General features: G+C 42.0%; 1 protein-coding gene across 1 annotated transcript; it reads left to right on the top strand.

Annotated features, from left to right (window-relative positions):
- Positions 1-14811: 14811 nt before the first annotated feature.
- On the top strand, positions 14812-21254 carry LOC118842223 (cathepsin L2-like). Its single transcript, XM_036749822.1, has 6 exons — positions 14812-14937; positions 15720-15842; positions 18907-19056; positions 19455-19670; positions 20181-20362; positions 21155-21254. The coding sequence occupies exons 1-6, from the start codon at positions 14812-14814 to the stop codon at positions 21252-21254; spliced, it is 897 nt and encodes a 298-aa protein (XP_036605717.1).
- Positions 21255-27883: the final 6629 nt, after the last annotated feature.

Here is a 27883-nt window from a genome sequence, read left to right as displayed (position 1 = left end):
TTGCTATAATATCATTTCTTACCACACAATGGTCTTCTCAAATTTCACAATCTAAGAGAATTTTGGGAACACAACGCAAGTTTAGAAATACAGAAACAATAATTTTCAGATGACATTTATTGCATTTCCAGATTTCCACATATAGAAATTATTCAGCTTATTACTTTTGGTATTTAAAAACCACTTCAAAAGTTAACAATTACATTAAATCAGAGAGAGATAATAATAATGTTGTATCTATCATATACCAGACTTTATATTACATATTTTACAATCATTATCATTTTGATCCCGTAACAACCATCATTATTATTTTCCCTTTACAAATCAGGAAACAGGTCAAACAGAGATTAAAATACAGTTTTGCAATTGGAACAAGAAGTGTAAAGTTACCTAGAGAAGTTACCTAGAGCAGAAGCTAGTATCCCAGTGGTGACAATTCTGTGAGGCAGAAAGTCCAAATCCATCTACCTCACCCTTTCCCCACAACTGCAGAAGTTACTGAGCCTAGGGCAGTTTGCAGCTGCTAGGACAGAGTGGGCAGAATGCATAGGACCTGGGTGATATTTCCAAGCTTTGCCAAAAAGGATGGGCTACAAAGGTACCCATGCGGCACAGGACTGTCAGAATACTGTCAATCTGCGAATTTCTGTCCTTCTCCTCCTTTTGCCAGGTGGGGAAGGGTGATTTAAATTTTCCCTACAGTTCTCCTGCATTCTCTTCTCCTAATCTGATCTGGGAGGAAAGGAGTTTGTTTTAGCTGCTTTGACTTTTACTGCAGCTCTGGCTCGGTCAGAGACAAGACAATGGTGAAAGATCTCAATGATTGTAACTCAAGTAAACTTCACCTAAGTGATCAGCATTGAGAGGGTGTTTTAGCAAGAGTGAGCTGCTGGAGGGATTTTACAATCTCAGGAGTTCTCTTCCAAAATTCCAACTAATCAGTTTCCAAACTTTTTAATGATTAAATCCCAGAATCTGCTAAAATGTTTCAGCTCTATTTTTTTCTTCAAGTTTGGTTGGCCAGACCAAACATTGAGAAAAATAAGAGTCTCTGTTTCCCTAACTGCAGCCTTAGAATTCTCTGGCTACCCGTGTTTCAGATTTTACCAAAGTATATACATTTCACAGCACAGGCTCTCACACAGACAGTTAACAGACAATCAACAAAACAAATACAGAACAAATACAGACTGAGCTCAGAGTTTAAACAACAGAGAATTAGAAGCTTTCATGAGTTAGCTATTAGCACCCCTATGGTCTTTGGGGAAGCCTTGGCGTTCCTGATTTTTCTGACTCTCCATATCCTATCCCTTAGGAAGGGGGAAAGAGGAGATGGAAGAGGACTAGGTAAGGGAAGGCTAGGAGTAAGGATAAAATGCATTTATCCTCCCCCTAATCAGAGCCTTTAAGGGAAGAAAGCAGGAATAGGGCAGAAGGCAAAAACAGAGCCTTTAAGGGAAGGGGGAAAAGGGGGAGGGAAGAGAGAAGGCAACGGTAGCAGAACAGAGTTACCTCCCTCCGGATCAGAGCCTTTCCTGGGAGGCAGAGGGGGAGGAGGTAACAGCAAAGTGCAGTTTTTCTCCCCAGGATCAGGGCCTCCAAGGGAAGGAAGGAAGGGAGTGGAGGAATGGTTGGACTTCTAATTCTAGTTTTTGACTGATCCATAGTTAATTTTCTAGATCAATCAGTGTTTCCAGGGGATCTATGTGCCTTTGACCGCAGATCTGTGTTTTACCACAGATTTGATCCCTGCCCCCAGAGCTAGCTTAAAGGGAATTTTCAGACATCAACCAATTTTGTGGGAGTTCTTTTTGGAAGCTGGGAAGAGAGACAACTTACCCCAACCTTGTCAAGGCCAAAATTCCAGGAAAAATTAATCTTAAGGCTCCCAAAAGCGTTGGCAAGGTTGGGCTGCATTGTCCCGTTTCCATCATTTCCATCCGAAAGTCACGGCACCATAACTGTTAAACCTGAAAATTTGGTTGAAGGAAACAACAGAGCTAGGTGATAGAAAAATCCATGTTGTTTATTATTTTCCCTTAAAGCATAGCTAGGCTAGCTTACTTGTACGTACAAGGAGTCAGAGCATAGGCTCTGGCTGCCCGAACAAAGCAATGAGAAAACTTATATATGTTATTTTAGCAGACCTAGCAAGCCTGTATTACCTCATTTTTTATGACCCACATGTATGTTTAACCATTATACAAGAAGAGGATTTTCCTTAGTTGAATAGAGTTGTAAAGGATGTTGACAAAAGTCAGTTGAAACTACAGCCCAGCGTCTCTGTGTCTCATTACATTCCATAACATAGTATATACCTGTAGAATATTAAGCAAGGTAATCTTTCTTGGGGTTAGAGTAATGCCCTTAGGTCAGTCTAATCTGGCCTTGTTGACAGAGGTAAAGGTATTTCCTGAGCAAACTTTTAGAGAGAACAAAGAAGCCCAGGTCCTGGATCTTCTTCCAGTTACTCATTAATTCAGGCTCTGGGTGTAGTTGAAATTAAAAATGATATAAAATAGTATAATATTTTCCACAGTATCCAACAAAAACTGTCCAAAAAATTGGATGAAAATAGAGCAGAAAATGTATATCTATCTCAATTGCACAAAAGAAAAAATGTTTATTCAACAAATAAAAAGAAAGTATCAAAAAGTATAATTGGAGTTTATTTTACAAAAATAGTGTAATGAAGGGCAGACCAAAAGAGGCCTAGTCCTTTAAGGAATTATAATCTGCATTACTTGATGCTAATCCATGTGGATACCTGTAGACCTATGGCCCTGCAGTTTGATACCAGTTTCCCAAGGAACTGAGGCAGAGAAAGGAGACCAAGGTGTCTCCCAGTTCAGTGAGATATTTTTTGTACTTCCTCTTTACAAAGAGACATTTTGGCAAATGTAAAAGCTAACTGATATTATTTGATTAACAAATATTTAAAAGAAACCAACTGGTTAAATTGTTAGTAGACTGCTAATCACGGGCACTGATGATATTGATGAGCTGGCATTGGCAAGTGATACGGGGGCAGTAATCACTAGCAATTGATATTGGGAGGAACACAAGAAAGGAAACTTGAAATAATGGTACTAAAAGAACCTCACTGCTGTAAGAAATGGGAGGAGGAGTTTTGTTTCCACAGAACTAAAGGTGTGCTTCCCGCCCTCCCCCATCTCAGCTTTAGCAGAGACCAGGCCTCAAGGTCAGTCAGGTGAGAGGTCAGAGGCTTGTACGCATGTGCATGCTTTTTGAGAAGGCAGTCTGGGGAATTAGAGAGGCCAAACCCACTTGAACCTGTTCAAGCTTATCTAGGGTCTGGTCTTGGTCAAGAATCCAGGCCTACTGATTTGCATCATTTGCATATGTTAAAGAGGGAAAGTAGGGGAAGTAAAAGAATATAGTTTAATTCTAAACTAAGACAAGGAAAATCTAATTAACTTCACTTTTGCTTCTGTATCCTTATTATCCTATTTATATAAACTGTATAACCTAGGAAAACTATGTAAAAAACAAAGATTGTAAACTAACCATGACTCTAGCAGGAGTGGAGGGAATGGTTACCCCTGCTCCTGCAGCTGTATCAGTGTGAGTGTTCCCGCGAGCACTGCACCTGCTCCCCGGGGGAGCGTAATAAAATGCCTTCCTCTGCCCACTCTGGTCCTGAGTTCTTTGGGTGTGAATGGGCAAATCACATGGATTTTTCTAAGGTCAAGTGAAGGGAAGCAACAGGCAGCGGAAGCTCGCCAGGCTTACTCCTGGATCTTGTCTTGGGGTGTCCTGTGATCCCCACTGTGGTGTTGAGAGGGCTACCACTCTGGATTCCCTTGGGGAACCCTGTGGTCTGCATGGCCTTCTTCAGGGGACATCACATGGGACTTCCGGCCCTGTCTCGGGAGCCTTGTGATCTTACTGCCATCCTAAGGGGCCATCACTTGGGTCTTCCTTAGGGTCTGACCCCTAGGAGGCCCTGTGATCCCCACAGATTAAGGGATGGCTACCACTTGGTCTTCCTCTGGGAGTCTTGTGGTCTGTACAGCCTTCCCTAGGGATTATCACAGGGTTCTTCTTCAGGACTTTGGCCCTGCCTAGGAAGTCCAGTGATTGCCAAAACCACGTTTCTCACACTGCCTCTTAGGGATACCCCAGAAACCACCAGGATGAAATAGATACAGTCACATTCGGGAGATCCAACTTGCCAATTTAAGTGGAAATTGGGTTAAGGACTCCCATATTCTATAAGTGTTACAACAGTTTTGCATAATAAAAAGGATTATTTCCAGGATAAAAATAAAAGCCATTTAGTAGAGATGAAATCACAAATATTCCTGATAAAACTGATATCCAAAATTAGTAGCACATTTTTAAAGCATGAGATCAGATCCCCAGTGGTCAAAAGATAGGACTGGCATTTGTTCAAAGAAGGAACAAAAATTTCTATAACCGTCTCAAAAATTGGTAAAATTTTCAATAAATTGAAAAAAATACAACTTGAAGTAACTCTAAGATACCACCTCTTACCCATTACATTTACAAAGAGAGTCGAAAAGGATAAAAATTAATTGGTGGTAGGGCTATGGGGCAGTAGGCATGCTATTATTCTGCTGATAGAACTGTGAGTTGGTGTAATATTTTGGGAAAGCACTATGATATGATATGAGTTTAAAAATTGTTCATAACCTTTTACTAGAACTATACCCTGGGTGAGGTAATGCAAGAGAAAGAGAATTAGCTCTTTAAAATATTTAGAAAAGTAGAAGAACAAAGAGCAGAAAGAGAAGCAATAATGATGAGGAAGAAGAAAAAAAGGAGAAGAACATTTGTATAATGACTTAAAGTTTGGGAAGTAGCATATGCAGGTATAATATTATTTGAGTCTCACAACAAATTTGGTGAGTAGGCCCTAAAGTTGTTATTATTCCCAATTTACAAATGTGAAAACTGAAGCACAGTCTCTTTGACAGTTATAGTCAAAGGCTGGATTTGAAGCCAGGTAGGTCTTCTTTACCTCATTGATGAGGGCACAGTCTCTGGGAGCCCCCTTGAACTCTCCTTGAGTCTTCCAACTAGATCTGCCCTTCCCCTAAGGCCATGGGCCTTGCATTATCATTGGGCCCAAGTCTCTGGCCTGGCCTAGCCCTCTATTGTTCAGCTGTTTCCTGATCACTTAATCCTGATCAAAATATCTATACCCTAGCTCTGTTACCCCAGCCCTCTAATGTCAGTATGTCTCCATGTAGCCTTCAGCTATTTCCCACTGTGGAGTCTGACCTCATCTCAGTCCCATCAAGCTCCTCCTTAGACTCCTCCTCAAGTCCCTCCCTAAACCCCTCCTCTAGTCACCCCAGACCACCCCTCAATCCCTCCCACAATCTTTGTGTATATAATCATCTTCCCTCCATGAAGGTGCTCAGATTCTAGTAGATTGAATCTGGCCCGCTTGTGGAAACAGGCATCACAAAGGGTGGGATTTCTTAAGACAACCCATTACGGCAAACCCTTAATAAACTTTGTCTTTCCCCTTGGCTAAGAAGGCTTGAGTCGAATTCTTTCAGCAGGACCTAGGTGTGTCGGTATTTTGGGGTCATGAGCACCCCTAAAAACCTATGGTTCCCTACCATATTCATTTTGATTAAACCTCTTCATTATGTCTGGCACATTTTCTCCTCTGCCATATTAAGCAAATAAAATAACAGAAAGAAAGATAAGAAGAAGATTGTGGAGGTCATTACATGGTAAGATAAGGAATTTGTAGTTTATTCCACTGTCAATGGGAAGTCACTGAAGTTTTTTGAATATTGAGAACTGAACTCAGTTGTCGTAGACCCAATCAGAGTGGTTGTACGACTTCCTCCAACAGCATCCTAGAGGTATAAGTGAAGAAGATGGATAGTGGGTATGATACGGGATATGAATAACAGAACAGCAAGGAGCAAGGTGGAGGACCACATATAATTGAATTGATTAACTATGGGTCAAAACTGGAGGGAGGAAAATGAGGCCAATATAGCTAGGTGAAGGAGTGGGAGAACAAAGAGAAAGGCAAAGACAGATTTAAGAGGAGTGAAACAGATGTACAGATGGAACAAGAGATCATAATCAGAGGTGGGGAGATTCAGAGTTCCTGATCATGGAGAAAGGGCAATTATGGGTGATGATGAGATTTAAAGCAAGACTATCCAAATGGATTACTTTAGTGGGATTGTTAGAGTTGAGGTTGATGAAACAAAAGTACATGGGGCCTGAGAAGACATCAACAATTTGGTAATTGCCCAAAATGGTGACAATTACAACACAAGCACAATACTTTTTTGTCCCAGATTAAAAAAAAAAGACCAATCAATCAATTTATTGAGTATTCCAATCTGAGCTAATCCCTTTTTCTGTCCTCCAGACAATCATTTTTGTTGCACAGCAGTCATACAAACCAAGGCCATCAAATCTCCAAGCACAGGATGCCCTATTCAATAAGCCTTGAAGTCCATTCAAATATTTCCATCAGCTTCTCATTTTCACAAGAAGTATTGCAAGTGAGTAAACTCATTAATACAAGCTAACAGTGAACATTTATCCTGTCATTATTTCTTGATTTGCTATCATTGCATCTTTTCTTACAGATGGAATTGTGAGAAACGTGGTTTTGGGGATCACTGGACTTCCTCAAATTGTGAGAACACGCGGCTTTGGGGATCATTGGACTTCCTAGGCAGGGCCAAAGTCCTGAGGAAGAACCCTATGATAATCCCTAGGGAAGGCTGTACAGATCACAGGACTCCCAGAGGAAGACCAAGTGGTAGCCACCCCTTAATCTGTGGGGATCACAGGGCCTCCTAGGGGTCAGAACCTAAGGAAGACCCCACTGATGGCCCCTTAGGGCAGCAGTAAGATCACAAGGCTGCCGAGACAGGGCCGGAAGTCCCATGTGATGTCCCCTTAAGAAGGCCATGCAGACCACAGGGTTCCCCAAGGGAATCCAGAGTGGTAGCCCTCTCAACACCACAGTGGGGATCACAGGACACCCCAAGACAAGATCCAGGAGTAAGCCTGGCGAGCTTCCGCTGCCTATTGTTTCCCTTCACTTGACCTTAGGAAAATACATGTGATTTTCCCATTCTCACCCAAAGAACTCAAGACCAGAGTGGTCAGAGGAAGGCATTTTATTACGCTCCTCCAGAGAGAGTGGGTACAGTGCTCATGGGAACACTCACACTGATACAGCTGCAGAAGAAGGGGTAACCATTCCCTCCACTCCTGCTAGAGTTATGGTTGGTTTAATCTTTGTTTTTTACATAGTTTTCCTAGGTTATACAGTTTATATAAATAGGATAATAAGGATACAGAAGCAAAAGTGAAGTTAATTAGATTTTCCTTGTCTTAGTTTAGGATTAAACTATATTCTTTTACTTCCCCTACTTTCCCTCTTTAACATATGCAAATTATGCAAATCAGTAGGCCTGGATTCTTGACCAAGACCAGACCCTAGGTAAGCTTGAACAGGTTCAAGTGGTTTGGCCTCTCTAATTCCCCAGACTGCCTTCTCAAAAAGCATGCACATGCGTACAAGCCTCTGACCTCTCACCTGACTGACCTTGAGGCCTGGTTTCTGCTAAAGCTGGGGTGGGGGAGGGCAGGAAGCACACCTTTAGTTCTGTGGAAACAAAACTCCTCCTCCCATTTCTTACAGGATGCACCCAAAGTGGCCAAGAACCTCCCCTTACCAATAGCTGCTCTGGGTGGGGGCCTTCCTGCCATCAAAGGATCTTTCCATTCCATGGCAGGCCTGCTAATTTAAATTTCTGGCACCCCTCAAGAGAGCTGTTTCCCTGCATTTAGGAAGTTTAGATATGGAGCCAATTTCTGTCTATACTAAAATGCTTTGGCATTTTTAAGGCTCTTGTTCCTTATTTGCCCAAACCCTAAGCTTTGGCTTAGGCTCACTTCTACACTCCCTTGCTCTCCTTACTCCCCATTTTCATGGTTCCCGAGCTAGACCACTACAGATAACTAATTTAATTCTGTTTCCTTCAAGCCCAGGCTGCCCTGATCTGTATGTCTTGAAGTCCATTCAACTATTTCTATACTTAATACTTCTGAAGAGAGTTTGGGGTGAGGGGTGCTTGACACCCCAAAGTACCGACACGCCGGGTCCTGCCGAAAGAATTCGACTCAAGCTTTCTCAGCCAAGGGAAAAGATAAAGTTTATTAAGAGTTAGCCAAATAGGCCTGCCCCAAGAGATCCCACCCCTTGCAACACCTGTAAGGAAAGCGGGCCAGATCAATCTGAGCTAGATTGGATCTGACCACCTTCATGGAAGCAAGATGGAGATTATATACACAAAGGTTGTGGGAGGGATTGAGGGGTGGTCTGGGGTGACCAGAGGAGGGGTCTAGGGTAACAGAGCTGGGGTATAGATATTTTGATCAGGATTAAGGATGGGAAACAGGATTAAGGGTGGGAAATAGCTGGACAATAGAGGACTGGGCAAGGTAGGCATTTGGGCCTAATGGTTATAGCCTCAGGCCAAGGCCAGATCAAGTGGGAAGATTCAAGGAGAGTTCAAGGGTTCAAGGGGTTCCCAGAGACTGTGCCCTCATCACTTCCATCAGTTTCTCATTCTTACAACACAGGAAGTGAAAAGGTAAAAGGTTGAGAGGTACTCGACACCCCAAAATATTGACGCACCGGGTCCTGCCAAAAGAATTCGACTCAAGCCTTCTCAGCCAAGGGAAAAGAGAAAGTTTATTAGGGATTCACCATAATGGGCTGTCTGAAGAAATCCCCCCCTTTGTGACGCCTGTTTCCACAAGCGGGCCAGATTCAACCTACTGAATTAGATTGAATCTGAGCACCTTCATGGAGGCAAGATGGAGATTATATACACAAAGATTGTAGGAGGGATTGAGGGGTGGTCTGGGGTGACTAGAGGAGGGGTTTAGGGAGGGTCTTGAGGGGAAGTCTAAGGAGATTAAGGTGGGGTAATGGGATTAAGGGTGGGAAGTAGCTGGAGGCATGGATACTGATATATCAAGGGTGGGAAGTAGCTGGACAATAAAGGGCCAGGCTAGGTAGAGATTTGGGCCTAATGATAATGTGAGGCTTGTGGCCTTAGGGGAAGGCCAGATCCAGTTGGAAGATTCAAGGACAGTTCAAGGGGGCTCCCAGAGACTGTATTCCAGATTCAAGGGGATTCCCAGAGACTGTGCCCTCATTATTCCCCCCTCAAACAAATAGGACCCAAATTCTTTTGGGGTCAGGGACAAAGATCTCAGCTTCTGAAACTGTTTCCTGCTGGCAAGGGGTGTAGAGCTGGCTTGATGGGTCCAGTTCAAGGGGTGCACAGTCATCTGGAAATTGATGGCTTGGAGCCTGGAGGAGACAAACCTGGCAAGGAGGTTAAGCAAACAACCAAACAGACAGTATAGGAGTATAGATAAAGGACAATTTCCCTGGAGGTTATTAAAGATGATTATTTCATACCTAGCTCCCCTAATCACTCGTTCTGTGTACCACACTGCTTCGGGGTTCAGGAGTGTGTAGCACATCCAAATTAGGTCAGAGGTGTCTAAGAGCAAGTCCTCAATTGGAGTGGCTGTAGCAGCCAGAGAATCTAATTGTTTTGGAAAACAGGGGTCAGATCCTAAGGAATGGATTAGGATTCCCAAAGCCTGTCCTCTCCTTTCATCAGCAGAGTGAGTGAAAGGTTTTTCTAGATTAGGTAAAGCTAATGCTGGAGTGGTGTTCAGTTTAGTTTTCAAAGTCCCAAAAGCTTGTGGTGGGTAGGGGCTCCACTCTAGAGGGAGTGAGTCAGGGACTTGAGTGCCAATTAATGGTTGAAGTCCCCCCCAAGCCTTGGGCTTAATTGGATATTGAAGGCAATGGAGGGGAACTATGGCTGGGGTGGCAGAAGTAGCTTGCCCAGGAATTCCCTGATCCCAAACAATTGCTTCAACCCTCTCCCACACCTCTGAGGGAACATGGGGAGGTCTGGGAAACAGAGGGAAAAGGGAGTTATGAGGTTTAACTAGAGAAAATTGGCTTCCCAATTTCACCATCAGGTCCCTTCCCAACAAGGGGGCAGGGCCAGAGAAGGAGTGTTCACACAACAGATCCTTGATGCCCATGACCTGATGGGTCGAGGGGCATGTGGGGCCAGAGCAACTAGTTAAAACAAGAGAACATAGCCGTGATAAAGTGGGTAACCTTACCTTCTGCCTCGATTTTGCCCAGGGCTCCATGAGAGAGGTGGAAAAAGTGGGAGCACTACCAAGCCCCAGGCTTTCCCCTCCTTCCGAGTCTTGAGAAGACTGGAGGACAAGGTACTGGGAGGAGGCTCTACCACTTTTCCAACCTCGGAGATAATCCTTCCTCCAATGTCCCTCCTGGTTACATGCTGGACACGGTCCTGGAGGCCTGGATCCTGGAGGCTTCTTCCAGGGGGGGCGCCCTAGAGGGGCACTCCTTGGACCAGTGACCCTCCTTGTGGCATCAAAAGCAGGTTTCCTCACTGCCCAAGCCAATGGGCTTCCAAGGGGGCTCCCTGGAGGGGCGCTCCTTGGGTCTTTTCCTGGCCATGGCAGCAGCCAAGAATTGAGCGTGTTCTCTGTCTCTAGCTCTTTCCCTGCGTTTTCTTTCCTCTGCTGCAACCAGGTCTCTATTGTTGAAGACTCCAAAGGCCATCTCCAGCAATTGGACCTGAGGTGTTTGGGGTCCCATTGCCAATTTCTGCAGTTTCCTCCTAATATCTGGGGCAGACTGATTAATGAAATACATGTTAAGTATTGCCGCCCCTTCAACAGAATCAGGATCCAAATTTGTATACTTCTTAATAGCTTCTATTAGCCGGGCCTGGAAAAGGGCAGGGTTTTCCTTTTCTCCCTGAGTAACTTCCCTGATTTTTTGAAAATTTATTTGCTTTTGAAATGCAGTTCTTAGGCCTTCTAACAGGCAAATTACCATATGGTCTCTCTTTTCTCTATCCTCACTCCTTTGATAATTCCATCCTGGGTCACTAGTGGGAACGGCAGCTGTACCTGGGAGGTATTTTATGGGGTTATCGCTAGCCAAACGATCCCCAAATTTTGGGGCTTGTTCCCATATTCTCCTCTTCTCCTCAATGGTACAACAGGTAGAGAAAAGGATATGCAAATCACACCAAGAAAGTTCAAATTGTAGGCACAGATCCCTAAAACCCTCAGTAAACTTAGTGGGATCTTCTGAGTATCTCCCCAGTTTTTCTTTAATTTGGATGAGATCTGAAATGGAGAATGGAACATGCACTCTCTTTGTCCCAGCAGGGGAGGCAGGCATTTCCCTCAGGGGAAAAAGCCTTGAAGGCGCTATGGGACTAGGAGCTTGGGGAGGGATGTAGGAAGTCCTGCTTCTGGTGAGGGTGGGGCTGGGAGCTGTCAGCTGACCTAAGGCCAGGTCCTCTGGCTGGCAAGGGACATCAGCTGGTACCTGAGGAGGGGTAGGGGTCAGAGAGGGAGATACCAAAGAGACCCGAGTGGGAGCCACCTCAGAGAGAGGGGCCAGCGGAGGAGGTACTGCCATTCAGGCAGGGCCCGAGGCTGGAACCTGAGTAGGGGTTGCCTCGGGGGTAGGGCCCATGGTGGTAGATACTGCAGGGCCTGAAATAGGGGCAGGCCATGAGGCCAGAACATGAGTAGGGGTCCCTTCAGGGGAAGAGGCCACAGAGGGAGGCACCGCAACAAGACCCTTGGCTGGGACCATAAGAGGAGATGCAGGGTAGGAGACTTGGACCATGAAGGAGGCAGGATAAGAGGAGGGTTGCACTACAGGAAACCAAGAGAAAGAGGGGATGGCCGTGGAAGGGGGAGCACAGGAAACAAGGGTGCTCTGGTGAGGTTGGGGAGCAGGAGGAGGGGCTGGGGCTGAAGCCCTGGGAGCCATAAGGAGGGCGTTATCCAAAATGTCCTGTTGACCCCCGTTGCCCCTGTGTGGGGGGGGGCTCTAGCTATGAGCATCTTACAATCTTTTCTGAGAACGGGTTCTGAGAGAGCTCTATGAAGGTCATTATGTAGGGAATTTCTGTCCATTTTCTTTCTCGCTGACAATATAATTCTAACTGTAAAAGAGTATTATATTGTAAAGTCCCAAAAACAGGCCAATCTTCATGGCCTTCTAGGCGATATTGTGGCCAAGCAGTATTGCAAAGGTATACCAGCTTTTTCCTTTTAAGTTCTTTAGAGAACTTAAATTTTTTCCAATTTTGTAAAAGACAGCCTAAGGGTGAATTTTTGGGAATCGAGGAGGTTTGACCCATTGTGACCTGGCAGGGGCTGAGAGTCCCTTCTTCTGCAAGGAGGATCTGGGGGTAATCCTTAAAAAGGAACAAAGCAAGACGGGAAAAAATTAAACACAAAAAGGTACCTGGGGTTTGCCCATTCCCTAGCGTTGAGAGAATTGAGAAAATTGGGGCGCACTTCCAGATAGGGCATCCGTCCTTGTCCTCTATGCTTCAGAAGGTGTGCCCAGGTCTATGGCCTCAAACATAAACCACTGGACCAAGAATCTGAGAGCGTCAGGCTGAGTCCGAGACAGCAAGCAGCTGTCTGACCTACTGGGGACCTGGAAAGTCAGGCCCGAAAAGCACTTTCGAAATGCGTGGAGAGCGAGAAGGGGTTTGGGATAGGGAGAGGCTTACCTTCCAGTCTTGGCTGGAGAAAAACTTGAGATTAGCAGTCGTTTCCCGGCCAACGCACCATATATGAAGAGGTAAAAGGTTGAGAGGTGCTCGATACCCCAAAATATTGACACACCGGGTCCTGCCAAAAGAATTCGACTCAAGCCTTCTCAGTCAAGGGAAAAGAGAAAGTTTATTAGGGATTCACCATAATGGGCTGTCTAAAGAAATCCCCCCCTTTGTGACGCCTGTTTCCACAAGCGGGCCAGATTCAACCTACTGAATTAGATTGAATCTGAGCACCTTCATGGAGGCAAGATGGAGATTATATACACAAAGATTGTAGGAGGGATTGAGGGGTGGTCTGGGGTGACTAGAGGAGGGGTTTAGGGAGGGTCTTGAGGGGAAGTCTAAGGAGATTAAGGTGGGGTAGTGGGATTAAGGGTGGGAAGTAGCTAGAGGCATGGATACTGATATATCAAGGGTAGGGAAGTAGCTGGACAATAAAGGGTGAGGCTAGGTAGAGATTTGGGCCTAATGATAATGTGAGGCTTGTGGCCTTAGGGGAAGGCCAGATCCAGTTGGAAGATTCAAGGACAGTTCAGGGGGGCTCCCAGAGACTGTATTCCAGATTCAAGGGGGTTCCCAGAGACTGTGCCCTCATCAGAAGTATTGCACATTGGGAAACTCTAATATGTTAGCAGTGAATATTCATCTTGCCATATTTTTTGGCTTGCTAGCATTGTGTCTTTTCCTATAGAAGGGGCACACCAAAGCGGCTAAGAACTTTCCCTTAACTGGCTGATAACTGCCATGGATGGGAGCCCTTTCGACCATCAAAGGATCTTTCCATTCCATTGCAGGCTTGCTGATTTCCTTATAACAAAGGCTACCTACACCTCATCTGTCACAAAGAACAGCGCTATAACCCCCAATTCTACCCCGGAATGACTAAATGGATAGCCTCAAAACAAGAGGGGCCCCTGCTTAGGAGGCTCATAGCTAGGCATGTAAACTTCCAGAACAGAAGCACGTAAACTTTCATCAAGCAGTTTGATTGAAAGAAGAGATTATCCATCATACCTACATTGTACCCCTTATTCTACACCCCTATGAATTTGCGGGAATAATTCTTCCATCAGTAAGAGCTTAAGGCTCGCCAGAGATAAACTGATTTAGTTTTCAGCCCCTCCCCAATGCCCCAGGCACTGAAGGTTGAGCAAATTGTGACCTTGCCCACTACACTTAGCCTGGAGGCTGATTAGATTAAAAGCTAGGTATATATACAAGATGAGGAAAAGGCAAGGAGCTAAACCCAAAGCTGGAGCATAAATAGAGTTTGAGAGATCTGAGGCCAGATTTCTCAGCATCGTTGAAGAACCTTCCTCTCCACTCCTTTGTGACTGCAGCTTCCTCTAACAGGTGAGTCATGGGACAGCTTTGGTCTTCTCTTTGCAGTGGGCCTGACATCTGGGGGAATAGGCAAGGACAAGGAGCAGAAAAAATCTGCCAGGTGTTTTGGAAAGGGTTTCAATGGGTTGAGGTTGATGTGGAATCCAAGCTGTTGCTGCCTATACTTTGTCATTCAGTAACAGTCTTTTTTTAAAATTTATTTATTTAACATTTAGTTTTCAGTGTTGATTTTCACAAGAGTTTGAATTACAAATTTTCTCCCCATTTCTACGCTCCCCCCACTCCAAGATGGCATATATTCTGGTTGCCCTGTTCCCCAGTCAGCCCTCCCTTCTGTCATCCCACTCCCCTCCCATCCCCTTTTCCCTTCCTTTCTTGTAGGGCAAGATAAATTTCTATGCCCCATTGCCTGTGTATCTTATTTCAATAACAGTCTTTACATATAAAAGGTTAGGGTTTTAAGAAATAATATATGAACATTTGGATTCTGAAAGAAGTAAAAATCTAGGAATACTAGAGTCACACTAGGCCTACAACGGAGTAAGGAATTGGGAAAGGGTGACTAAACACTTAGGAAGCACTGACCACCATCATCCCTCTAGCTTCACTCTCTCAACTAAGTTGACCACCAAGTGATTAAAAATTTGGAATGAGACCTTGACATTTGTGTAAAAGATCTGTGAATGTTTTTGAAATAGGTTCCAGCAGTCTGAAGAGTCTCTGACAACTTTAAAGGCAGCAAAAGGTAGCCACCATGAGACAATTTATTCACCTGATTTTCATTTGCTGGGGACTTTCATATTGTTTTTCTGCAAAAAACCCAGAGCTGGACACTGAATGGGAACTGTTTAAGTCCACCTATGGAAGGAACTATACTGCGGTAGGTGATTGTCTCTTTTGTGAGAGCTATCTAGATAATGGATGGGAATGTGCATACTCCAAAGAGCTAAGTGAGGGTATAGTTCCCCTAAGTAGGGCAGTGAGACACCCATCTCCACTGCAGTATTGAGTTCAATTTCTGATGACCAATTAGAAAAATGAAATTGACAGAATGAGATTTGGTCATAAGATGATTGCAACCATGTTGAGAGACCTCAAAAGCCTGACACATACTGCTTGGTTGAAGTTACTGGGCAGGTTCAACTCAGAATAGTACTAAACACCTATGACTATCATATGTGTCTTCTGGTACATGTCTGTGGGAAAGCCATCAAACTTAGTTTGCTTTTCTGCACAAGGCAGCCTTCAGAGAACAACTTGGAAGGTATAGATGTTCTATAATAAGGAGAAGCTGCCTACTAAGTTGAGCTGTCCCTAAGTGGCTTAGCTGGCCATGGCATATATTAAGCTGACCAAGTACCTCAAAGGGAAAGACCTATCTTCCAAAAATATTTAGAGAAGACTCCTGCTTAAGTATAGATTGGATTAGATGACCCCTGTGGTCTCTCCTGGGTTAAAGCTGCCAATTCCTCATCTTGGAATTGTGTGTCCCAAGGACATAGAGACCATTTGAAGGTGATTCAGTTTTGACTTGGTATTAAGAGAGAGCATGCCCATGCATGTCTAGACAATGTGATTGGGCATTCAGAACTTCAGGGCAAAGAGAGTTCATGGCCAGCCATCTCTTAACATTACTCTTTGTGGTTCTAAATTTTCCCATAGAAGGAGGAATCTTTTAGGAGACAGATATGGGAAAGGAATCTGAAGTTCATCAATGATCACAATCAACTGTATGAAGAGGGGAACCTGACATACTACCTGGAGATGAATGAATTTGGGGACATGGTAAGTGAGTAGTGAGTGCTAAGTGGTGTGAATACAAAGAGGCAAAAGATTGTGGTGGATGAGTTATTTCCAACTCTTCCTAACCCCATTTGATGTTTTCTTGGCAAAGATACTGGAGTGATTTGTCATCTCCTTCTCCAAATTCTTTGACAGAAAAAGGGTTGAGTGATTTGTCACATAGTTTTAAGTACCAGGTCACATTTGAACTCAGGTCCTCCTGCCTTCAGGCCCAGGGCTCCATCCACTGTGCCACATAGCAATCCAAATGGAGGAGGAAGAGATAAGAGAGAACTTCTAATCTAATGGGGGAAACAACAAAGCAAGTTTTAACCAGGATAGATAGATGATTAAAAGAGAGAAAGCAATAAGAGGGGTTAGGGAAGGCTTCCTGTTGAAGGTGAGATTTTAATTGAGATTTAAAAGAAGACAAAGAGGTCAATAGTCCAATAGGAACAGAGGATGGAGCATTAAAGGCAAGAGAGGCAATCTGAGAAAAAGTCTGGAGCTGAGAGATGGGAATGTCTTGTTCATAGAACAACCAGGAGGCTATTGCCACTAGATAAAAGAGCACCTGGTGGGGAGGAAGGTATCAGAAGACTGGAAAGGAAGGAAGGGGCTAGGTTACAAAGATCTCTGAATGCCAAAGAGAGCCTTTTGTATTTGCTCTTAGAGGCAAGAAAAACACACTGGAGTTTATTGAATAGGACCTATTGAATATGCAATAATTTATTGAATATGATCAGACCTGCACTTTAGGAAAATCACTTTAGTGTCTCAATGGAGAATGGACTGGAGTGAACAGAGACTTCAGACAGGCAGAACTACCAGCAGGGTATTACAATAGTCCAGGCATGAGGTAATGAGGGCCCACATCAGGGAGGTGGTAGTATCAGAGTAGATAATGGGGCATATTAGAGCCTTTGGAAAATGTTTGTATGGGGGAAGTGAGAAATGAGGAATCCAGGATGACTTCTAGGTATAAGCCTAAAGGACTGGGAGGATGATTTGTCCTCTAGAGTAACAGGGAATTTAGGGAGAGAGGAGGATTTTAGAGGGAAAGATAAGGAGTTCTGTTTTGGACAGTTTGAGTTTAAGATGTCTAATCTGAGATGTCTGAAAGGCAGTTGGAAATGGGAGATTGGAGATCAGCAGAGGTATTAGGACAGGAAAGGTAGATTTGAAAATCAGCATAGAGATGGTAATTAAATCCATGGACACTGAGATCACCTACTGAATGAAGTAGGATAGATGGAGAAGAGAAAAAGGCACTGGAACAGAAACTTGAAGGACACCTGTATTTTAGAGGGTATGATCTGGAGGAAGATCTAGCAAAAACAGAGAAGGAATGGTCAGATAGGAAGGAGGAAAATTAGGAGAGTGATGTCCTGAAAACCTGGAGAGAAGAGAGTTCTCAACAGTGTCACCAGCTGCAGACAGTCATTGGATTGGCAACTTAGGGTCATTAGTAATTTTAGAGAGTAGTTTTGGCAGGATGACAAAATTGGAAGCCATATTGTAAGGGGTTAAATAGAGAAGAGACAAAGTAGAGGCAAAGTGAGTAGACTTGAGTTAATATCCAGCCTCAGAGAGTGATAAGCTATGAGACCTGGGCAAGTCACTTATCTCTATTTGCCTTCATCATCTGTATAATGAGCTAGAGAAGGAAATGGCAAACCACTCCAGTACCTGGGTAACAGGGTTGAGCACAACTGAAACAACAACAATTGTAGATAGCCTTTTTGAGGAACTTTGAGGAGAGAATAGAAATACAATGAGAGTTTTCGTGGATGGATCAAAGAGGATTTTTAAGGATAGGGGACAGGTGGGCATGGTTTTAGGAAAGGAGCCACTAGGCAGGAAGACACTAAAAATAAATCAAAAGTAGGGATAACAGAGGGGGCAATGTTTTGGAGGAGATGGGATGGAATAGGATCACTTGAAGAAGTAGAAGAGTTAGCTGTGATAAGGAGTAAAGATACTATCAAGTGAAACAATGATAAAGGAGAAAAGAGTGGCAGAAGATAATTTCATTGAAAGGGGAGTAGGTTTGGTTTGTTTTAAAATATAAGGCTAGGTTCTCCACTGAGACAGTAGAGGGCAGGCAATAATGAGAGGTTTGAAGAGGGATAAGGTTTGGAAAAGCCTTTGGAGAATAGGATAGTGAGTTGATAATTGAGGTATAAAAGGATTGCCTAACAATGGTGAATGCCCAGAGGTGAGGTTATGTAAACATAATTTAAAGTGGACCCAGTAAGAATAGCAAGAAGTGTGATTCTCTCTACCTTCATTCAGCAGCATGTATGAAATAGGGAAGGTGATGATGAAAGATAGAAGGGATCCAAGAATGAGGCTTGACTGGATGTAATCAGTAATATAAGGTTACTCAGGACTCAAGAGTGGAGGAAAGTGTAGATTTGACTTGATTCACCAAATAGTAAAGATGGGCAGGAGAGCAGAGAATGGTCAGCACAAAAGAGATGACCTAGGAGAGAAATGAGGAGTCAAGGGACTGGAGGTCATAGTAAGAATGAACAGGGCTGTGTAAAGGAAGGCAGAGGAAGGGGTGAAAAGCCAATAGACTATGGTCTGAGATTTCAGAATTTGTTGGTAATGGCAAAATTGGAGGTATGACCATCTTTATGTGTGGCTGAGGTTGGGAGGTGAATAGTTTGAGGAAGTGGGTGGTAAGGTTATTTGAGGGAGCATCAGTTTGTATGTTGAAGTCCCCTAGTATTTGGGGAGGAGAGAGAAAATGTAAGCCAGGTACCAAACTTATTGAGCAAGGAAGGGGAGTGACCTGGGGAGTCTGTAGACAAGTTACCAGGACTTTGACTGAGTGGTAGATATGAATAGCAGAAACCTCAAAGGAAGAGAGGTTGCCTAGTGAAAAAAAGAAGGGGAATGGAGAAGTGGAGTATTCTAGGAGTATTCTAACTCCCCCATCTCTTCACCAATGAGCCAAGGGGATCCAGTGAAGGTGCAGTATCATCAAACACAATTGTCTTTCACTGAACAAGGAACACTGATTCTGTGCCCCATATAAGATAGCTTTTTATTGTTTCAGACTGATGAGGAATTCATGGGAATGCTGAACACCCGCATGGCACCAAGGATAAGGAGAGATACTGCAGCCAACACTTTTTCAAACTCTTCTGATCTTCCCATATCAGTGGACTGGAGAAAGCAAGGCTATGTGACCCCTGTTAGAAATCAGGTATTATACTTCATCTAAATGTTACTCTTTGAGGTTTGCATTTACTGAGGTTATTTCCCTCAGCTGTTACCATCTATGCTACCTGTGTACATTTGTGACAAAGAATCTGGGCAAGGAAATAGACTTCAGCTGACTGACCACTGGGTACAGGGTATTAACCATGCTACTTTCACAATAAAGATCACACATGAAACATAAACCAAGGACATCAAACTCAGGGGATAGAAATACCAAGAGTCCCTTGTCTGAGACCTTACCAGAACTCTTCTTGCTTCCCATGAATTCATTTCTTCTTCCAACAGATACTGATCTATCCCATTATGTTCAGAGTATTGCACTAACTAGGCACTGTAGGGGTTTGAGTACAAAGATCATTAAGTTATTGTCTTCTCTTTCAGAGGAGGTGTGGCTCCTGCTGGGCATTCAGTGCAACTGGAGTTCTGGAAGGCCAGCTCTTCCGGAAAACAGGCAAACTTGTGAAACTGAGTCCACAGAATCTAATTGACTGTGCCAGATTCCAAGGCTGTCGTGGGGGAAGTGTAGTTGCTGCTTTCAATTACATAAAAAAAAATAAGGGCATAGTCTCTGAGGAGTGCTACCCTTATGTGGCCAAGGTAAATGAAGACACTCTACATTGCCATCTTTGAGAGGGGGCTGGCCAATTTTGCCAACGCTGGGGAAAGGTAAAGTCAGGTCTTCTGCCTTGTGGATAAGACCTAGTGGACCATGTTGTTCATGAAACTGGAGGACATATTTTCTATACATAAGCACATTCATATAGCAGATGACTGCAACAACAATGACCCCTCACCCCTCAAAAAAAAACCTGGAGAGGATTTGACAGACATGGTTGAGTATGGCATTTTTTTTAAAAAAAAAATCCTTGCAATCATAAGTAAATGGATAAGTAATTTTAGGAAATCCCTCTAATAAACATCTCCTTCCCCAAGGGGATAACAGCTAGGAACCCATAGGCAGAGTTTCCTGAGACTTGATATACAGGTTATAACAATCTCAACTACCTATAAAAATTTGACTAGACACTGAGGTTTCCTCAGATTCCTAGTTAATGTCTTTCCATTACAAATCTCTGCTGACTTCCTCCAATTAACTGTCTCTTTCAGAAAAATAAGCAGTGCTCATATAGAAGTGAATGTGCAGCTCTTACAATAAAAAAGCATGTGGTCCTCCCCTTTGGAAATGAAAAAGTTCTGATGAAGACTGTGGCAAATGTGGGGCCAGTGGCTGTGTCAGTGCATGCACCAAAGTCCTTCAGCTACTATAGAGGAGGTAAGGGGCCAACCAAGTATGGTGCCAGTCAGATATGGTGTAAAAAATGAATGCCCAAATGGGTCAGGCTAAGCTTAATAATAATCATAAATATATAGAGCCTACTATGAGCCAGGCACTGTGCTAAGTGCTATTTACAAATATTATTTCTCATTTGATTCTCACCAAAAGCCTGGGAGGTAAGTACTAATATCACTCCCATATTACAGATAAGGAAATTGAAGCAAACATTAAGTGACTTGTCCAGGGTCACACAGCTAGAAAGTGTCTTGTCTTCCTAACATCAGGCCTGGTGCTCTTTCCACCGAGTCACCCAGCTGATCCAAAGAGCTTTTGTCTTTACCACAACCTTACATTTTCTAGGAATTTTCTTTGAACCAAAATGCAAACCACGTTCCCTAAACCATGGTCTACTGTTGGTTGGATATGGATCTGAAATAGTAAACAATAAAAAGAAGGGATCAGAAGAAAACCAATATGAAGAGAAGAAATTCTGGATTCTTAAAAATAGGTATGGGGGAAGATGACAAGTGTAGAAATTTCATGTTTGCTGGGGTGGGGCTAGTGGGAATTGAGTCCCTCTGAGTCTTCATATTAAATTTCTATTTCCCCTACATTAGTGACAGGGTGGACATTAAGCTACTCTCTCATCTTCCATGTGCCTTAATTTTCCCAAATCCTAGTGTTCTGTATGAGCCCCTTACTCCCAGGAATGAAGATAGAGAATGGAATGATCCACTTTCATTTCTAAGACTCACTCCCTGTATAGCTCTCTCTATACTACTAATCCAGCTCTGTTCCTTTTCAGCTGGGGTGCGTGGTGGGGTGAAAAAGGCTACATGCGTATTGCAAAGGACAAGAACAACCACTGTGGTATTGCTACCCATGCTGTCTATGCTATTCTGTGACCCAATGGAGAAAGCGCTCCAAGTAGTTGGAGTTTGGAGCCCACAGAGGAAGAAATCCTCTTCTAGAAGCATTGAGCTGTGATGTCAGACCATGATACCCAGGAGCAAATCTTGCCATCATAACATTGCACTTTCATAACTGGGGGTCATTGGTTCGCCACAAATGTGGGACCCAGATGTTAGCTGGTTATGCTACAATAAAGTGAATATTTTGAGGAGCATTGAGATTTTTCTTTTCTCTATGCATTGTTGATGTGTTGATGTCTGGCAGATGAAAATTATGAGAGTATATCTTAGAGAGTTTACTTCTTCTAAGCATGCCTTTATGTTCATTGCGAATTGGAGCATCTCATCCATAACTTGTAGGAAAAAGGGAGAGTTAAAAGATGTTTCCTTTCTAAAGCCTCCCAAGGACACAGAGTAAATTTAGCTCTATTGCTGCTGGAAGCCAAGAGGGGACTACAATATCCTCGGTATTTCTAAATGGAAGCCAGAAGATTAGCATCATTGAGATCCAGACTAATTCTCAGGACTCCAATACAAGTTTGTATCCCCAAGGCAAGAGTCCTGTTTCCCGGGTGGGAATAATCCACATCCCACTACCACCAACCCTCTATATTTTTAAGTTTAAAAGACTCATGATGGAAAATGCTATCCACATCCAGGGAGTCTTTTGGAATTATATTGCATTGCTCTGTTCTCCTGGTTCTACTCACTTCACTCAGCATCAGTTCATGCAAGTCTTTCCAGGTTTTTCGGAAATCTGCCTACTCACCATTGCTTATGGAACAATATTATTCCATTACATTCACATACAACAACTTGTTCAGCCATTTCTCAATTGATGGGCATCCCTTCAATTTCTAATCCTTTGACACCACAAAAAGAGCTGTTGTAAATATTTTTTGTACATATGGGTCCTTTTCCCACTTAGCAAAGTTGCAGGATATAAAATAAACCCACATAAATCATCAGCATTTCAATATATTACTGACAAAGCTTAACGGCAAGAAATAAAATGAGAAATTCCATCTAAAGTAACTGTACACAATATAAAATATTTGGGAATCTATCTGCCAAGGCAAATCCAGGAACTATATGAACACAATTACAAAACAATTTTTCAGACCTAAATAACTAGAAAAATATCAGCTGCTCATGGGTAGGCCAAGCTAATATGGTAAAAATGACAATTCTACCTAAATTAATTTACTTATTCAGTGCCATACCAAACTAGAAAAAATAACAATTCATCTGGGAGAACAAAAGGTCCAGAATATCAAGGGAATTAATGCAAACAAATGCAAGGGAAGGTGGCCTAACTGTACCAGATCGAAAATGTATTATAAAGCAGCAATCATCAAGACTACAAATAAAAAGTTTGATAAACCCAAAGACTACAGCTTCTGGGAAAAGAACTATTTGACAAAAACTGCTGGGAAAACTTAGTAGGGCAGAAACTAGGCACAGAACGTTTTACACCGTATATCAAGATAAAAGTCAAAACGGGTACATGATTTGGACATAAATGCTGATACTATATAGGCAAATTGGGAGATCAAGGAATAATTTGCCTGTCAGATCTATGGAGAACAGAAGAATTCATGACCAAACGAGATAGAGAACATTGTTTTGTTTTTTAATTTTTTTTTAATTTTTAGTTTACAACACTCGGTTCTACATAATTTTGAGTTCCAGATTTTCTTCCCTCCTTCCCCCCCCTTCCCAAGATGGCATAGAATCTGATATATCTTCTACGTATAACTTCTCATTGAACTTACTTACACACTAGTCAAGTTATGAAGAAGAATTATGACCAATGGAATGAATCATGAGAAAGATTTATTCCAGGAATGCCAGGCTGGTTCAATATTAGGAAAACTATTAGCATAATTGACCATATCAACAACAAAACTAGCAGAAACCATATGATCATCTCAATAGACGCAGAAAAAGCCTTTGACAAAGTACAACACCCATTCCTATTAAAAACACTAGAAAGCATAGCAATAAATGGAACCTTCCTTAAAATTATAAAGAGCATCTACCTAAAACCATCAACAAGCATTATTTGTAATGGGGATAAGCTAGAGGCATTCCCAATAAGATCGGGGTGAAACAAGGATGTCCATTATCACCCCTACTATTCAATTTGGTACTAGAAATGTTAGCTGTAGCAATAAGAGAAGAAAAAGAAATTGAAGGAATTAGAATAGGAAAAGAAGAAACGAAATTATCACTTTTTGCAGATGATACGATGATTTATTTGGAGAATGCTAGAGAATCAAGTAAAAAACTACTTGAAATAATAAACAACTTTAGCAAAGTTGCAGGATGTAAAATAAACCCACATAAATCCTCAGTATTCCTATACATTACTGACAAAGCCCAACAGCAAGAGATAGAAAGAGAAATTCCATTCAAAGTTACCATAGACACTATAAAATATTTGGGAGTCTATTTGCCAAGACAAACCCAGGGCCTATATGAACATAACTATGAAATACTTTTCACGCAAATAAAGTCAGATCTGAATAAATGGAAAAATATCAGTTGCTCATGGTTAGGCCTAGCTAATATAATAAAAATGTGAATTTTACCTAAATTAATCTATCTATTCAGTACCATACCAATCGAACTACCAAAAAAACTTAACTGAGCTGGACAAAATTATAACAAAATTCATCTGGAAAAACAAGAGGTCTAGAATATCTAGGGTATTAATGAAAAGAAATGCTAGAGAAGGTGGCCTAGCCATGCCAGATATTAAACTGTACTACAGAGCAGCAGTCATCAAAACTACCTGGTGCTGGCTAAGAAACAGAGGTGTGGATCAGTGGAATAGGATAGGAATACAAGATAGAGAAGTCAACAACTATAGCAATCTACTCTTTGATAAACCCAGAGAAGGCAGCTTCTGGGCTAATAATTCACTATTTCACAAAAACTGTTGGGAAAATTGGAAAATGATAGGGCAGAAACTGGGCATAGACCAATATCTTACACCATATACCAGAATAAAGTCAAAATGGGTTCATGATTTAGGAGTAAAAGCTGATACTATAAGTAATTTGAGAGAGCAAGGAATAGTTTACTTATCAGATTTATGAAAAAGAAAAGAATTCATGACCCAACAAGAGATAGAGAGCATTACAAAATGCAAAATGGATAATTTTGATTATGTTAAATTGAAATGTTTTTGTACAAAAAAAGCCAATGCAACAAAAATTAGGAGGGAAGCAGAAAATTGGGAGAAAATCTTTACGACTGGCATCTCTGATAAAGGCCTCATTTCTAAAATATACAGGGAACTGAGCCAAATATATAGGAATACAAGCCATTCCCCAATTGAGAAATGGTCAAAGGATATGAACAGGCAGTTTTCAGAGGAAGAAATTAAAGCTATCTATAGGCATATGAAAAAAATCCTCTGGATCACTACTGATTAGAGAAATGCAAATCAAAACAACTCTTAGATACCACATCTCTCCTGTCAGATTGGCTAAAATAACAAAGCAGGAGGATGATAAACGCTGGAGAGGATGTGGGAAAATTGGAACATTGTTATATTGCTGGTGGAGTTGTGAGATGATCCAGCCATTTTGAAGAGTAATTTGGACCTACACCCAAAGGGCCATAGGAATGTTCATACCCTTTGACCCAGCAATACCACTTCTAGGGTTGTATCCCAAAGAAATCACACAAGAGGGAAAGGGACCCATATGCACAAAAATATTTATAGTGGTTCTTTTTGTGGTAGCCAAGAATTGGAAATCAAAGGGATGCCCATCAACTGGGGAATGGCTGAACAAGCTGTGGTACATGAAGGTAATGGAATACTGTTGTGCCATAAGAAATGAGGATGATACGGACTTCGTAACAACCTGGAAAAACCTACATGACATAATGCTGAGTGAGCAGAGAAGAGCCAGGAGAACATTGTACACAACCATAGATATATGGATTCCGTGAGGACCAACCCTGACAGACTTCGCTCTTCTCAGCAACACAAGGTGCAAGGACAACTCCAAGGGACTCATGATGGAGAATGCTATCTACATCCAGAGAAAGAACTGTGAAGTTTGAATGGAGATTGAGGCACACTACATGCTCGCCTTGTTTTCTTCTCTTTTGTTTTTGTTTTTGGGGTTTTTTTTTGGTTCTGTTTCTTCTTTCTCATGATTCATTCCATTGGTCATAATTCTTCTCCACAACTTGACTAGTGTATAAATTAATTCAATGTGAAGTTATACATGGTAGTTATATGAGATTCCATGCCGTCTTGGGGAGGGAGGGGGGGAGGGAGGGGAGAAAATCTGGAACTCAAAATTATGTAGAACCATGTGTTGTAAACTAAAGATAAAATAAATAAATAAATAAATGAAAAGAAAAAGAAATAGACTAACTCAATTGGCAAAAGAGCTCCAAATAGCCAATGAGGAGAAGAATGCCTTGAAAGGCAGAATTAGCCAAATGGAAAAGGAGGTCCAAAAGACCACTGAAGAAAATACTACCTTAAAAATTAGATTGGAGCAAGTGGAAGCTAGTGACTTGATGAGAAATCAAGATATTATAAAACAGAAGCAAAGGAATGAAAAAGTAGAAGACAATGTGAAATATCTCATTAGAAAAACCCCTGACCTGGAAAACAGATCCAGGAAGATAATTTTAAAATTATTGGACTACCTGAAAGCCATGATCAAAAAAAAGAGCCTAGATATCATCTTTCAAGAAATTATCAAGGAGAACTGCCCTGATATTCTAGAGCCACAGGGAAAAATAGAAATTGAAAGAATCCACAGATTGCCTCCTCAAATAGATCCCAAAAAGAAATCTCCTAGGAATATTGTTGCCAAATTCCAGAGCTCCCAGGTCAAAGAGAAAATACTGCAAGCAGCCAGAAAGAAACAATTTGAGTAATGTGGAAACACAATCAGAATAATACAAGACCTAGCAGCTTCTACATTAAGAGATTGAAGGGCTTGGAATTCGATATTCCAGAGGTCAGTGGAGCTAGGATTAAAACCAAGAATCACCTACCCAGCAAAATTGAGTATCATGCTCCAAGGCAAAATATGGACTTTAAATAAAATAGAGGACTTTCAAGCTTTCTCAGTGAAAAGACCAGAGCTGAATAGAAAATTTGACTTTTTAACACAAGAATCAAGAGAAGCATGAAAAGGTAATCAAGAAAAAGAACAAGAAAAAGAAATCTCAAGGGTAAAGTTGAACTGTTTTGTTTACATTCCTACATGGAAAGATGATGTGTATGATTCATGTGACCTCAGTATTAGGGAAGCTGAAGGGAATATGCATATACATATATATATATGTATATGTATATATGTATATACATATACATATGTGTGTGTGTGTGTGTGTGTGTATAGAGAGAGAGGGCACAGGGTGAGTTGAAGATGAAGGGAAAATATCTAAAAGAAATAAAATCAAATTAAGGGATGAGAGAGGAATATATTGAGAGAGGGAGAAATGGAACAATAGAATAGGGTAAATTATCTCGCATAAAAGTGGCAAGAAAAAGCAGTTCTATAGGAAGAGAAAGAAGGGAGGTGAGGGGGAATGAGTGAATCTTGCTCTCATCAGATTTGACCTGAGGAGGGAATACCATACACACTCAATTGGGTATCTTACCCCAAGGGGAAAGAAGGAGGAAGAAGATAAAAAAGGGGGGATGATAGAAGGGAGGGCAGATGGGGGAGGAGGTAATCAAAAACAAACACTTTCAAAAAGGGATAGGGTCAAGGGAGAAAACTGGATAAAGGGGGATAGGTTAGGAAGGAGCAAAATATAGTTAGTCTTTCACAACATGAGTATTGTGGAAGGGTTTTACATAATGATACGCATGTGGCCTATGTTGAATTGCTTGACTTCTTGGGGATGGTGGGTGGGAAGGGAAGAGGGGAGAGAATTTGGAACTCAAAGTTTTAAAAACAGATGTTCAAAAACAACAAAAAAAAAGTTTTTGCATGCAACTAGAAAATAAGATACACAGGCAATGGGGCGTAAAAATTTATCTTGCCCTACAAGAAAGGAAGGGAAAAGGGAATGGGAGGGGAGAGGGGTGACAGAAGGGAGGGCTGACTGGGGAACAGGGCAACCAGAATATATGCCATCTTGGAGTGGGGGGAGCGTAGAAATGGGGAGAAAATTTGTAATTCAAAAATCTTGTGAAAATCAATGCTGAAAACTAAATATATTAAATAAATAAAATTAAATTTAAAAGAAAAAGAATATTGCTCTTTCACATTTCTACTTTTGCCACTGATTGTACCTCAGTTCCTCTCACATAAATGGCAATTATCACCTTCTCTGATCCTCTCTTTCTCATCACAATCATGCAATTGAACAATCAGCTTTCTCTAACAATATAAAACTAAATAATGATGATACTAAATCCTGTCTATAATTTAAAAAAAAACCTTATACTTCCTTTAATATTTATTTAGCACCTACAATGTGCGTAGCAACTGCCAACCATTGGGTTCTTATGTTTTTTACATCTTTCAGGTAAACGTGTACTGGTAGAGTTGTTGTCCACTATGAAATATAGCATAAAAGGACTGTTTTTCCCTACTAACACCCTCATCATGAATGTCCTCAGTGTTTGT

The sequence above is a fragment of the Trichosurus vulpecula genome, chromosome 3 (assembly GCF_011100635.1).
Source record: "Trichosurus vulpecula isolate mTriVul1 chromosome 3, mTriVul1.pri, whole genome shotgun sequence".
NCBI lineage: Eukaryota > Metazoa > Chordata > Mammalia > Diprotodontia > Phalangeridae > Trichosurus > Trichosurus vulpecula.
Note: the sequence above shows the minus strand (reverse complement) of the source record. Positions and strands in the feature narration are given on the sequence as shown.

What these genes read in the sequence shown, in the direction of transcription:
- LOC118842223 (XM_036749822.1), top strand. Translation starts at nt 14,812, where the DNA reads ATGAGACAATTTATTCACCTGATTTTCATTTGCTGGGGACTTTCATAT. An exon ending in TGACCCCTGTTAGAAATCAG is followed by an intron (nt 19,057 to 19,454) that starts GTATTATACTTC and finishes CTTCTCTTTCAG; the next exon opens with AGGAGGTGTGGCTCCTGCTG. An exon ending in GGAGGTAAGGGGCCAACCAA is followed by an intron (nt 20,363 to 21,154) that starts GTATGGTGCCAG and finishes GTTCCTTTTCAG; the next exon opens with CTGGGGTGCGTGGTGGGGTG.